The following is a 13620-nucleotide window of genomic DNA, read 5'->3' as shown; positions in this document are numbered from 1 at the left end:
AATGCCATGTAGCTCTATCTCCTTTCAAGGACCATGTTCCAGGGTCTTGGGAAGTTCTTGCTCAAGAATGGCCCCAGCAACTTTAGCAGGGTCGGCATCTGCTGCCACAGTAGCGGCTGGTAATGCAGGAGAGGTCAAAGCCCCCAGAGTTGATGGGAACTCCCTCACAGCTGAGGATGCTGCCAACAGCAGCAGAGGTGGAGGAGCCCACAACGGTGTTCTGTGGGAAGGAGCTGAGGATGGGGCCAGGCAGGGTCACCACGACGGGGGAGGGCTCAATGACAACAGTGGAGTTCTGGCACTGCCTGACACAGGGCTCATTGCAGCTGTTGGCCAGCGGGGTTGGGCCGCAGGGCTGGCAGGGCACGCATGGGTTGCAGCAGGACATGTCGCTGGGACAGAGTTTCACCTGAGAGAAAGCATAGGAGGAAGCAGAGCATGAGGACTTGATCATGAGAAGCAGCACTGCTCCCAACCACAGTGGAGACAAGGAACCTCCTGGCCCAGCATCTGCTGTCCAGCTCACATGCCAGAAGCCACCTTCACAACATCCCAGGCTCTCTCTGCAGAAGACCTTCTCTCCCCTTCCCTCACCCATAAGAAGCAGCTTCCACCACGGGGCCAGGACAGACCCTGTCAGCTGAGATACACATTGAGGAAAGACACCTGATCCTGAAGGAGAAGAAGAAGAGGCTTCAAACTCACCTGTTTCACAAGGAGAAGGAGGCGAGTGAAGTGGATGAGAGAGCAGAGAGTTGGGCTGCCTTTTATAGGAGTCCTGCACTGCCTCAGGCCCAGGCACCCTTAATGGAAGTAATAATTTTCTGTCAAGCTCATGTTGAATGTAAAACACACCAGCTAATATTAGGACATGTTTCCTGGTTTCCAGCACTGTCACCTTTTCTTTTCCTGGCTTCTGACACGTGATTTCCCATATGAAGGCTTCTGTACGTACTGGGATGAAAGGCCTGAGGTTTTCCAGAGGGGACACACGTCACAGCAGGCAGAAGCTTCAGCACAAGTGCCGGATACATCTTGTGCAGGCAGGTGATATGAACCTTTGTCATTCCTGTGGGTTCCTTTGTTGCAAAGATGTTAGCTTATGAGCAACGCTGTCATGCTCAGGTCCAGACGCCCAAGGATCACATTTGAGAGATTATTTTATATGTGGTTCCTGGGATCTCCTCAGCAGAGTCCCCAGTTGCTGATGTTGTCCTTGCTTTCTGTCAGCAAAAAGATTTTTGCATGGTTTCCTGCAGGCCTGCATGAGCACACCTGTGTCAGTTTGTACCTGTGTGACCCTCATCATGAGGACATGTGCAGGTCACAGCTGGGGACTCTCCCCTGGTGTATCCATGAGCATTGGGTGGTGAAAAAATATTCCATAGAAAACCCAGGGCCCAGACATGCTCCTGATGTTTCCTGAGGACCAGTGGCGAGTCCAGAGAGGGGGGCTGAGGCAAAGGAGTCCAACCAAATTGTCCTGAGAGTACCGCTGCTATATTTTCAATCCCTCCCAGCAGTGACCCCCCTGTGTGAAGAAACAATGAGCAAGCATCAGAGAGAAGTGGGTTGACAAGAGAAAAGGATATGTCACATTGTCCAAAATGGCAGTCCTTGGGAAACGGATGTGAAACATAAGAGCGTTGCCAATTCTCGGACAACATTGCCACAAAGAAGCCAACAAAAATGACCTTGTTCCACATCACCTGCCTGCACAGGATGCCACAAGCACATGGGCTGACACTTACGCCTGCGGCTGACACGTGTGTCTGCTCTGGAAATCCTTGGGCCTTTCATCCCAACACTTAGGGAAGCCTCCATATGGGTAATCACGTGGCAAAAGCCAGGAAAAGAAAGGTGGCAATGCAGGAAAACAGGAAACATCTCCTAACATTAGCTGCTGTCTTTTACATTAATCACAAGCTTGTCAGAAAATTATTACTTCCACAAAGTTAGTCTGGACCTGAGGCAGTGCAGGACTCCTATAAAAGGCAGCTCAACTCTCTGCTCTCTCATTCAGTTCTCTCGCCTCCTTCTCCTTGGGAATCAGGTGAGTGTGAAGCCTCTTGTCCTCCTCCTTCAGGATCAGGTGTTTTTCCTCAATGTGTGTCTCAGTTGACAGGGTCTGTCCAGGCTCTGGGGTAGAAACTGCTTCTCATGGGAGAGGGAAGGGGAGAGAATGTCTTCTCCCGGGAGAGCCTGGGATGTAGTGGCAGTGGCTCCTGGGATTTGAGCTGGGTAGCGAATGCTGGGCCAAGAGGCGCCTTGGCTCCTCTATGGTTCGGTGCAGTGCTACTTCTCATGATCAGACCTGCACGTTCTTCCTCCTCATCTCCTCTCTCTCCTCTCCTCTCCTCTCCTCTCCTCTCCTCTCCTCTCCTCTCCTCTCCTCTCCTCTCCTCTCCTCTCCTCTCCTCTCCTCTCCTCTCCTCTCCTCTCCTCTCCTCTCCTCTCCTCTCCTCTCCTCTCCTCTCCTCTCCTCTCCCCCCTCCCTTCTCCCATCTCCCATCTCCCATCTCCCATCTCCCATCTCCCATCTCCCGTCTGCCCTTTTCTCTCTTCAGGTGAACCTCTCTCCCAGAGACATGTCCTGCTGCAACCCATGCGTGCCCTGCCAGCCCTGCGGCCCAACCCCACTGGCCAACAGCTGCAATGAGCCCTGTGTCAGGCAGTGCCAGAACTCCAATGTTGTCATCCAGCCCTCTGCAGTGATTGTGACCCTGCCCGGCCCCATCCTCAGCTCCTTCCCTCAGAACACCGTTGTGGGCTCCTCCACCTCTGCTGCTGTTGGCAGCATCCTCAGCTGTGAGGGAGTTCCCATCAACTCTGGGGGCTTTGACCTCTCCTGCATTACCAGCCGCTACTGTGGCACCAGATGCCGACCCTGCTAAAGCTGCTGGGAATGTTCATGAGCAAGAACCTCCCAAGACCTTGGAACATGGTCCTTGAAATGAGATAGAGCTTCATGGCATTGCATTCAGAACGTTAAAACAATGTTTCCTTCTTCCACTTGTGTCTCTCTCTCTAACTTTCCTGTGCTCTTTCTGTCTCCCAAAGCCACCCTAGTGGGAGCAGTCGACCTCCCTACATTTGCAGGGCAGGTGGACTGACCCCCTGCTGGAATTTAACCACATCCTTGTGGCTGCCCATGGTGTTCCATGTGAGCCACCTCCTTTTTTTTCTTAAGACTCAATAAAGTTGTGCTGCATCTAAGCCTGGGCCTCTGAGTCCTTCTTCCGTCTGAGGTACCTCTGCCAGTCCAATTAGGCAAAAATTTGGAAGAAGAGGATGGTGGGACTCCATGACTTGCATTTTCTTTTGTTCACTTTTACTTTTGTTCACTTTTGTTCACCTTGGAACTGGAGAAGACATTCATGGCCATTCCACAGCCAATAGCAAGAAGTGAGGAAATGGTTCCAAATGGTGGTAGGAGTTTGGCTGGGAAACAACATTTCCTGAGGACAATCCACACTCTCATCTCTCTCACTCTTTTCCCTCCTTTACCCGATTTGCTGTGCATGCCCAACACATAAGGTCACAGGAAGATGAGATAGAGGAACCTCATACAGTCCTTCAGCATGTGGCAGAGCCCAGCTACTCTCTAGACATGCATCTGCATCATCATCATTGAACACCAGGATGGAAAGGAGCACAAGGAATACCTGGACCCACGTTTCTTGGCAAAGCACAGGCTAGCCAAGATGGCCCAGCACCCTGTCCAGCTCAATCTTAAATGTGTTCAATGTTTCAGAATCCACCACTTCCCTGGGAAGATATCTCCAATGTCTCCCTGTTCTCACCATGGAAAATTTCGATCCCTTGTCCAATCAGAATGCTACCAGGAGTCCATTGTAGCCTTTGCCCCTTGTCTTTTCCATGTGACTGCTTGTAAGAAGGGAGTCTCCATCTTCTTTCTAGGCACTCTTAATATATTCGAGCAATATATTCGAAGTCTCCCATAAGTATCTCAAAGCTGAACAAACCCAGTTCTCTTAGGCTTTCATTGTATTGCAGCTTCTCAGTTCTTTGATCATCTTTGTGGAAATTCTCTGGACCTTTTCAGGCCTGTCCACATTTTTTCATATAGAGGAGACCAAAACTGAACACAATATTCAAGATTTGGCCTGACAAGCTCTTAGTAGGGCATCATTATGACTTCTTTGCCTCCACTTCTGATGCCCTATCAAATGTAACCGGGTATCCTGTTGGCCTTCTTTGCGCAGCAGCACTTTGTTCACTAATATTGACCTTGTTGTCCACCAGGACCCCCAGGTCCCTTTCCACAGAGCTGCTTCCCAGCCAGGCAGATCCCAGCCTGTGCTGCACTCCTGGTGTATATTGTCCCAGGAGCAGGTCCTTACACTTGTCCTTGTTGAACTTCATCAGGTTCTTGTTAGCCAAATCATCCATCCACTCCAGGTCATCTTGCAGGCTGACCCTCCATTCAAGGCTGAGATAATTCACAAATTAGGATTGGAATCAGCCACACTCAGGCTACATACTGGAGTCACCACTTCCTGTAAACTCAAAGACCCTGTGGGTTATTGCAGCTCCAGGACAGTGCCCAGTGTCCAAAGACCCATTTCCTGGCCACCACCCCACCTCTTATACGCAAAGGGTGACTGGGTAGATAGCAGCAGTGCACAGAGCATCCCCACAGTAACTTGGGCTCTCCACAATCCAGTGGCCCTTTGCCTTCTCATAGCTTCTTTCTGGTACCCATCTTCCTTGAGTTTGTGCTTTCCCTGTTCAGGTCAAAATTCAGGTATATTTTTCCATGATATTTGAAAATATCTTTGTAGACCTTGGCCCTCAGTCCTGGCTTTTACTCTAAGTCTTGGAATTCCTCTGGTATCCGTGGTGTCCTGTGTGCAGAAAAACAACTTGGAGGCACTGTTGGGCTCAAAATGATGGCTCATGCTCACAGGGATCCATGGACAACATGAGGTTCCCCTCATGCTCTTCCTGTCCCCACTTCAGGGCAGAAACACCACCATTACCCATCTCACTGGGTGCTGGGCACTAGCAGTGGACAGGACAGGCACCAACCCAAGAGCAGCTGATACGCAAGTGCTGACACTCCTAGTACTCAGCTTCCTGGGATTCCCCAAGATCTCTGAGACAGGGCCAGCCCGACCTTCTGTTCCTGTCACTACTTCTCCTCACTTGCACACCAGGGTCTTCCCAGGATTGCAGCCCCTGGCCACTGGAGAGTCGTCCTGCAAGAGACCCTGCACAGCTCTGGGAACCACATGGGCACAGCAAGGTACAGCGCTGTGCCGTCATGGTAGGGCATCTCTCCCCACACCAGGATCTGCAGGGAACAGCACCAGTCTGGGCATGTACACTGGGAGAATGAGTACTGGTCCTAAGGCCAGGAAGGCAAGTACCCCGCGTGATACTGTGGACCCTCTCTGCCCTGGGCCCAGGCAATGGACCGCAGCATGGAACCTGTGCACACACAAGAGAGCTGTCAGTGAGAAGACCTAGACAATCAAGACACGTATCCTTCACTCTAGGTGAAAGTCTCATATGGACCTGCTTATTCACACTTTGGGGATTCTCATTTCTCTTGATCTTCACTGTCTGTCTAGAGAAGAAGTTGAACGGTTCATGTCCCTCTTTGCTATTCCCTGCCTGCAGAGTATGTCTCTTTTGTTGAACAACTCTGGGAAATGAAGAGGATATTTTCCATGCAGCATTCTGTTTTCTCTGCAAAATATGCCAGTATCAATGCATATAAACTCTTTTTGAATTTGGATTTTTCTCTGTGATGACTGTGGTGCAGTGGAGAGGTTTGCTTATTGTGACATCATGATTGATGCACATCACTGAGAGGATCATGAACTCAGTGATAGCCAGGAAGACAGGCAAACATGAAAATGACTGTGCCAGCCACTAGGCAACACAGAGGACTTTACTCAGGACAAGGAAATTCTCCATTATTTTTGATACCGGGTTGCAGGGCTGGCAGGGCAGGCACGGGTTGTAGCAGAACATGTGTCTGGGACAGAGGTTCACCTGGGAGAGAGCATAGGAGGAAATAGATCATGAGAAGCAGCATTGCACCCAACCACAGAGGACACAAGGCACCTCCTGGCCCAACATATGCTGCCCAGCTCAAATGTCAGCAGCCACTTCCAGTACATCACAGGCTCTCTCTGCAGAAGACATTCTCTCTCCTTCCCTCTCCCATGAGAAGCAGCTTCCACCGCAGGGCCAGGACAGACCCTATCAGCTGAGACACACATTGAGGAAAGACACCTGATCCAGAAGCAGGAGGAGAGGAGGTTTCACACTCACCTGCTTCCCAAGGAGAAGTAGGCAAGAGAAGTGGATGAGGGAGCAGGGAGTTGGGCTGCCTATTATAGGAGTCCTGCACTGCCTCAGGCCCAGGCACCCTTTGTGGAAGTAATAATTTTCTATCAAGTTCATGTTGGACATAAAACACACACTAGCTAATGGTAGGGGCTGTGTCCTGGTTTCCTGCACTGCTGTCTTTTCATTTCTTAGCTTCTGCCATGTGCTTTCCCACATGAAGACTTCTGTAAGTGCTGGGATGAAAGGCCTCAGCACTTGCAGCCTGGACAGACGTCAGCACAGGCAGAAATCTCAGCCCAAGTGCTTGTGGTATGCTGTGCAGACAGGTGATGTGCACCTTGGTCATTCCTGTGGGCTCCTTTGTGGCAAAGTTGTTTGGAAATGAGCACGCTGTCATTCTCATGTTGAGAATCACTAGGTCTCACATTTGTGAGATCATGTCATATGTCACCTTCAGCATCTCTTCAGCAGAATTCCCAGTTGCTGATGTTTTCCTGTCTTTCTGTGACCATACAGATTTTTGCATGGTTCTTGCAGGCCTGCATGAACACACTTGTGTCAGTCTGTACCTGTGGGACCCTCATCATGTGGACATGTGCAGGTCATACGGAGGATTCTCCACTGGTTTGTCATAGAATCATAGAATGCTAGGGATTGGAAGGGACCTCGAAAGATCATCTAGTCCAATCCCCCTGCCAGAGCAGGAATACCTAGATGAGGCTACACAGGAACGTGTCCAGGTGGGTTTTGAATGTCTCCAGAGTAGGAGACTAGGAGACTCCACAACCTCCCTGGGCAGCCTGTTCCAGTGTTCTGTTACTCTTACTGAGAAGAAGTTTCTTCTCAAATTTAAGTGGAACCTCTTATGTTCCAGTTTAAACCCATTACCCCTTGTCCTACCATTGCTTGTCACTGAGAAGAGCCTGGCTCCTTCCTCGTGACACTCACCCTTTGTATATTTGTAAACATTAATGAGGTCACCCCTCAGTCTCCTCTTCTTCAAACAAAAGAGACCCAGCTCCCCGACTCTTTCCTCATAAGGGAGGTGCTCGACTCCCTTCATCATCTTGGTTGCCCCATGCTGGACTCTCTCCAGCAGTTCCCTGTCCTTCTTGAACTGAGGAGCCCAGAACTGGACACAATATTCCAGGTGTGGTCTCACCAGGGCAGAGTAGAGGGGCAGGAGAACCTCTCTCGACCTACTAACCACCACCTATCTAATACATCCCAGGATGCCATTTGCCCTCTTGGCCACAAGGGCACAGTGCTGGCTCATGGTCATCCTGCTGTCCACCAGGATCCCCAGGTCCCTCTCCCCTAGACTGCTCTCTAATGGATCATTCCGCAACTTATACTGGAACCTGGGGTTGTTCCTGCCCAGATGCAATACTCTACATTTACTCTTGTTATATTTAATTAATTTTTTCCCCGCCCAGCTCTCCAGCCTGTCCAGGTCACGCTGGATGGCAGCACAGCTTCCAGTGTCAGCCATTCCTGCCAGCTTGGTGTCATCAGCAAACTTGCTGATAGTACACTCTAGTCCCTCATCCAAGTCACTGATGAATATGTTGAACAGTACTGGCCCCAGCACCGACCCTTGAGGTACTCCACTAGATACAGGCCTCCAACCGGACTCTACCCCATTGACCATGATTCTCTGGCTTCTTTCCTTCAGCCAGTTAGCAGTCCACCTCACTACCCAGTCATCCAGACCACACTTCCTCAGTTTAGCTATGAGAATGCTGTGGGAGACTGTGTCAAATGTCTTACTGACGTCAGGGTAGACCACATCCAATGCCCTGCCATCATCTATCCACCTCATTATATCTTCATAAAAGGCTATGAGGTTGGTCAAGCATGACTTCCCCTTGGTGAAGCCATTTTGACTGCCCCTAATGACCCTCTTGTCCTTGATATGCCTTGAGATGGCACCAAGGATAAGTCGTTCATTACTTTCCCAGGGATGGAGGTGAGGCTGACTGGTCTATAATTACGCGTGTCTTCCTTCTTGCCCTTTTTGAAGACTGGAGTGACATTTGCTTTCCTCCAGTCCTCAGGCACCTCTCCCATCTCCCAAGACTTGGCAAAGACGATGGAGAGTGGTCTAGCAATGACGTCAGCCAGCTCCCTCAGCACCCGTGGGTGCATCCCATCTGAGCCCATGGATTTGTGGATGTTCAGATTGCCTAATTATTCCTTAACCCAGTCCTCATCAACCAAGGCAAATTCTTGCACCGTCCTGACTTCATCTGGGGCCTCAGGGGTACGGGGCTCTTCAGGACAGCCTCCAGCAGAATAGACAGAAATAAAGAAGACATTCAGTAACTCTGCCTTCTCTGTATCTTCTGTCACCAGGGCACCCACCTCATTCATCAGGGGGCCTACATTGCCTCTGGTGTTAGTTTTATCTACCACATATTTGAAAAAGCTCTTTCTGTTGTCCTTGACCCCTCGTGCCAGCTTTAATTCTAACGAGGCCTTAGCTTTCCTAGTTGCCTCCCTACATCCCCTGACAACAGCATTATATTCTTCCCAAGTGGCCAGCCCCTACTTCCATGATCTGTGATCTGTAAACTCTCCAAGAGTGTTGTTAAGCAGCAGGTTGCCCTTGCCAGAAGGAGTCCATCTGCAGCTGAATGGTGGTGCTTCTCTTCTGACAGAGAAGTGCTCAGAGAATTGAAATGCAGTCTCTTCCTCCTGCATCTTCCCTTTCTTCCTTTACTAACAGGAAGATATGCCAAGAAACCCTGCCTGCCTGTGGAGGCCGTTATCTGTGTGGTGATACCCTGCTAATGCAGTGTTGCTGGTGACCGGGGTGGGACAGCCTCCTCATGTCCCTGCCAATGCCAAATACATTTTGCAGCTCATCAGCCTTTTGCTCAGTGAGGCAGGGACCAACGGCTCTCACCAAATGGGTATTGGACTAAAGGGACAGGGTCCCAGGTGTTACCCTGGTTGGAGATGGAGGACAAGATCTCTGGGTAGATCATTTGGAGTCAAAGAGCTTTGAGTCAAACTCCTTTGGTTTTCAACACCAGGTCTTCCATGTGTCTCATTAAAAGCTGAGCCTGAGGGCCCAGCAGCCTTATCTGTGGCTGCAGGGACATGTGATTTAGGGGAAACCACCAGAGAATTGATATATTTTCATGAGCATGTCAGGTGAAGTCTCTCCTTGTTCAGGAAGAAACTGTTGTGCTCTGACTGCAACCCCCTCCTTTTCATCCCACTCTTTTGTTTAAGAGTGGAACAAATAGAGAAACCTGGAATGAAGGAGGGAAATTGAGTTTGTGAAAAATTGTTTGTGAAGTGGTAAAAGTAGTTAAATAATTTTAGTAAGTTTTGCTGTTTCTCCCGATCCTGCTGTATTTTTCTTGGTAATAAGTTAAATTAATCTTCCCTAAGTCATGTCTGTTTTTCCCTATCATGTTAATTGGTAAGCAATTCCCCTGCCTTTACATGGATCCATGACCATATTTACCTCACATTCCTCTCTTGTCCTGTAGAGGAGGGAGAAGGCATACAGCTGTGTGGGTGCCTGGAAGCCACACAGTGAACCGTCTTCTTGGCTTTGCAACAGTTATGTTAATTAGCCATCTTTGCCTCTATTTTTTGCCTTTCCACTCTCAGTGTTCCACAGATAGGTCAGTGCACGAGATCTTGGCTGTCTTTCTAGTCCCAGATTTCCTAGGTGTAAGCATTAAAGGCTGTTCCCTGTGATCTATAGACTTCAGAAGAGAAGGGAGCTGGCAAGAGGGGCACAGTACAGTTCTCTCTCGGCATCCTGCAAGGACACACTGCTGTGCAAGGCTGGGTACTGGAAAGAGTCCTCATTTCTACCCTGGCACCTCATTTTTTCCTGTGCACCCAGAGATCTGACAATGAAAATCCTTTTCCTTTGAGGGTCTGGATTTCGTGCCTCATATATATGGAGGTGTTGAAGGAGTTTCTACAATGGAACTGTTCTTCCCTGCACCTCAGAATGGGATTGAACTTACGTATGAGCTGCAAAGACAGAGCACAGGTAATCTACTGATCTGTGCTCTCTCTACAGTACCATGGAGGAACTGTCAAATTGCTCATCTGTGTCATCTTGTAGGCCCATGTGAATAACTTTTAGTCCTGGAGATAACTGTCTGAATGGAGTTGGGATGTGCCGGCTGCAAAACACCTTGGTATGTAAACCTGTGTAATGAACTGCCGGGCCTGCACAGGGCACTGTGTGGGTGCGAGGGAAAAAGAGGGGACTTGCCCTCGCGATCCTTGCCGTTGGATGTATTCCATGCCACCTCCTCAGGACTAGTGGGAAGCCGAGGAGGAGGATCTGGGCTCTAGCCAAGGTGATTTCTACTAACATCCACTCCTTCCACCCTCGTTGCAATCTAATATCAGAGCCTTCTGCCCCAGCACAGCTCCTTCCAGAGCAACAGAAATGGCCCTGAGTGTGTGTGGTGCTGCTGACCTGCCAGGGCCTCCTGCAACAATGGGATCCCCTATGATGACAGCACAAATTGGGATCAGCATCCTTAAGGCATGCTCAGAGGCCAAGGGGAATATTTCTGGACAGAGATACAGCAAGGGAAGGGCTGGTGGTCATTGGCTGTGGAGTAGCCAGAGATGTTATCCTCAGCTCCTATGGACAGGGACTGAAGGACACAGACAGCGTGTCCTGCCCCCCCATTCCTCTAGGAATGAGAGAGTCCACCTGCTCACCCATTTGTTCCCTGCTGGCATATGTCTTTTCTCTCTGCACAGCTTTAGAGAGCATCCAGAGAGAAAGAACTGGAGAGAGTCAGTGGCATCTGATACAGCAGAGTTTAATGAATCTAAAGAGGGAAACAAGATTTTTCTGAGAGGAGGTCACAGTGAAAGGAAAAATTGCAGCTCATGCACAGGATCCACACTGGACCTGCTGTGGTTCACTGGGACTTTTAATTCAGTCATCCACCATCACCACAGTGGGTGCTGTCTGTATCCTCCCCAGGGCCATGTTGCAGTCCAGCAAAACACCTATGTGCACCCTTAAGGAGGCACTCATTCAGCAGTGCCGAACGTGTAAATGACACCCATGGCACTTCTAATTACCACAGTTGCTCCAAAACCAAGAAGACCCTGGATGGCTTCCAGGCAACCCCTCAGCTCTTTGCTCTCTACCTTTTCCTCTTTAACAAGACAGGAGGAGAAAGTAAGGTAAAAAGCTTGATGGTCAAGATAAGGACTGGGGAATTACTTATCAATTACTGTCACAGGCAAAACAGACTTGACTTGCTGAAGGTTCATTTAACTTATTATCTTGGAAGAGATGCCGAACTGAGCACAGGGTAATTATAACCTCACAGTCTATTTACCTGGGCCTCATACGATGATTCAGTCCAAGAGTAATATTTGAATCGGGGGTCTTCTTGCTTCTCATCAGATCCTTTCACTGTCTTCAGACTGACCCTTATCTTGTTTAGCTGCAGGTGATGTTGATTGTAGCTGCTTTGTGCTGGCCTTGAGGGTGTCATTTTGCTTGAGTGGATCCTGTTTTGCTCAATAGGGTACAAAACAGGCCTTATTATACAGGTGGTGTTGATGGTCTGTAGCTGCTTTGTTTTGCTCAAGTAGCCACAAGTTTGTTAAATGTCAGCAGAATTTTACAACATGCAGTTTACAATTTCAGCAAATTTATCTACTAAGTAATGTTAAGCAGACAGGGTACTAAAAATTCTAAGGAATTCATTCTGTTTAAAATGTACTTCTTCAAGGCAAACTATTAATACAGAACTTTAATTGGGCTCATTCAGTGATCAGTAAAAGATCATTGCCAAACAGCCACGTTTGTCTAGCAGGCAGAGTTCAAGTAGGTTCACTCCGGCTGTCGTATTTATGGAATAAAGTGGTTGGCTCATAGGCAAATCACACACAGTGGGAAAGGTCTGCACGAGACTTCTTGCAGCCACAACTTCTTGGTGTTCAGTGTGTCATTCTACTTCCTTGTGGGTTTCCAGAAGGGGTTCTTGGCCCAGCTGCAGCTCAGGCCTTTCCCTCCTTTTGTTATAGTTGTAACTAAGTTTTGTAAACTATATCCAAGATCCTTACCGTATCTTGAGGCTTTGCAGGTTGTATACAAAAAGAGAACTGAAAGTTAGTCCTCAGTCCTTATCTTATCTTGAAAGGATAGGATGCGCTGAGAATGCACATCCAAGAAATCCAAGAATTTTACATTATTTCACAATGAACATAGGAATAGCGTGCATGTGCGGTGACAAAAGGTGAAAAGTACATGGGTGAAGAAGACTCCTTACTTCATCCTGAAGACCCCCTGAACGACCACCAGAGGACACTGGGCATGCTTAGAGTAGTTCCAAGGTGTTGCAACTGATATTGTGAAATAGTTGTGTAATCTGATGAATATGCAATACATACGTTTCAGCCCTAATGAATATATATGTAACCAAATTGTATAAATGTAGTGGAGTTCGAATCAGTGGTCGAAGCTTTGGGTGCGAACCCCTGGTTTCCCAGCGCTGAAATAAAAGCACCGCATAGAACTACGTCCGTGGTTATATGTCTCGTTTGCTAACACTTTGGAACCTGAACCCAGCTGCTGCTGGCTTGGTTGTGTGAAATGGAGAAATAAACTTAACAGCGGAGTCAATTACACTGTTAAGCGGCATTCTTTATCTTATCAGTGCTGCGGAGCTCTGGGGATCATTCTTCATAAGTTCTCCAAAGACTGGATGCTCTCGCCTAGCTTATATTCACATAATTATTACATATGCATTACAATTTTTGAAAATTTTGGCATACAATACATCTCTGCTAAGAAATAATTGATTACGTTAGTTATAATTGTTTAGTTTCTTACTTACAATACACCTATTAATCATTAGTTAAATATAAACTAAGCACTCTGCTTCTAAACAATGTATCACTTAATCTCCTGTCTCCCTCTTGTCATGCAGAAGGATTCAAACTTGAAAGATATCCCCTCGTTTTGCAGGTGGTCAGAAAGCATTTATCATGTCAATTAGTTAATGATGGGTACGTCTTTTGTAACTTAACCACAGTACACATGAATATGGCAGCTTCTCTTCATGTGGGGAAGAACAAGTGAATCTGTCACACCCCAACCCGACCAGGTTAAAGCACTCTGACATGTTACTTATGGACTTGTTGGTGGACTCAGGGGCATCCATCACAGCATCCCCTGGATTCTTTTCAGAGACCATCTCTGCAACCTTCCTCCCCCCACTACTGTAGTTATTACAACTTAAAAGAACGAATCCTGCCAGAAATTGCAGGCTGCTCCTCTGA

At 48.4% G+C, this 13620-nt stretch overlaps 2 protein-coding genes across 2 annotated transcripts; one reads left to right on the top strand and one right to left on the bottom strand.

The window, feature by feature from the left end:
• Nucleotides 1–82: 82 nt before the first annotated feature.
• On the bottom strand, nt 83–6360 carry LOC309449224 (feather keratin Cos1-1/Cos1-3/Cos2-1-like; the record flags this gene model as incomplete). Its single annotated transcript, XM_082071189.1, has 2 exons — nt 6307–6360; nt 83–409 (listed from the first exon to the last, which is right to left on the bottom strand). Exon 2 carries the CDS (start codon nt 386–388, stop codon nt 83–85), a length of 306 nt encoding a protein of 101 aa, XP_081927315.1. The 5' UTR covers nt 389–409; nt 6307–6360.
• On the top strand, nt 2589–2894 carry LOC309449038 (feather keratin Cos1-1/Cos1-3/Cos2-1-like; the record flags this gene model as incomplete). Its single annotated transcript, XM_082070948.1, has 1 exon — nt 2589–2894. One exon carries the CDS (start codon nt 2589–2591, stop codon nt 2892–2894), a length of 306 nt encoding a protein of 101 aa, XP_081927074.1.
• Nucleotides 6361–13620: the final 7260 nt, after the last annotated feature.

Source organism: Streptopelia decaocto (genome assembly GCF_964273445.1).
Source record: "Streptopelia decaocto genome assembly, chromosome: 22".
Taxonomy (NCBI): Eukaryota; Metazoa; Chordata; class Aves; order Columbiformes; family Columbidae; genus Streptopelia; species Streptopelia decaocto.
Note: the sequence above shows the minus strand (reverse complement) of the source record. Positions and strands in the feature narration are given on the sequence as shown.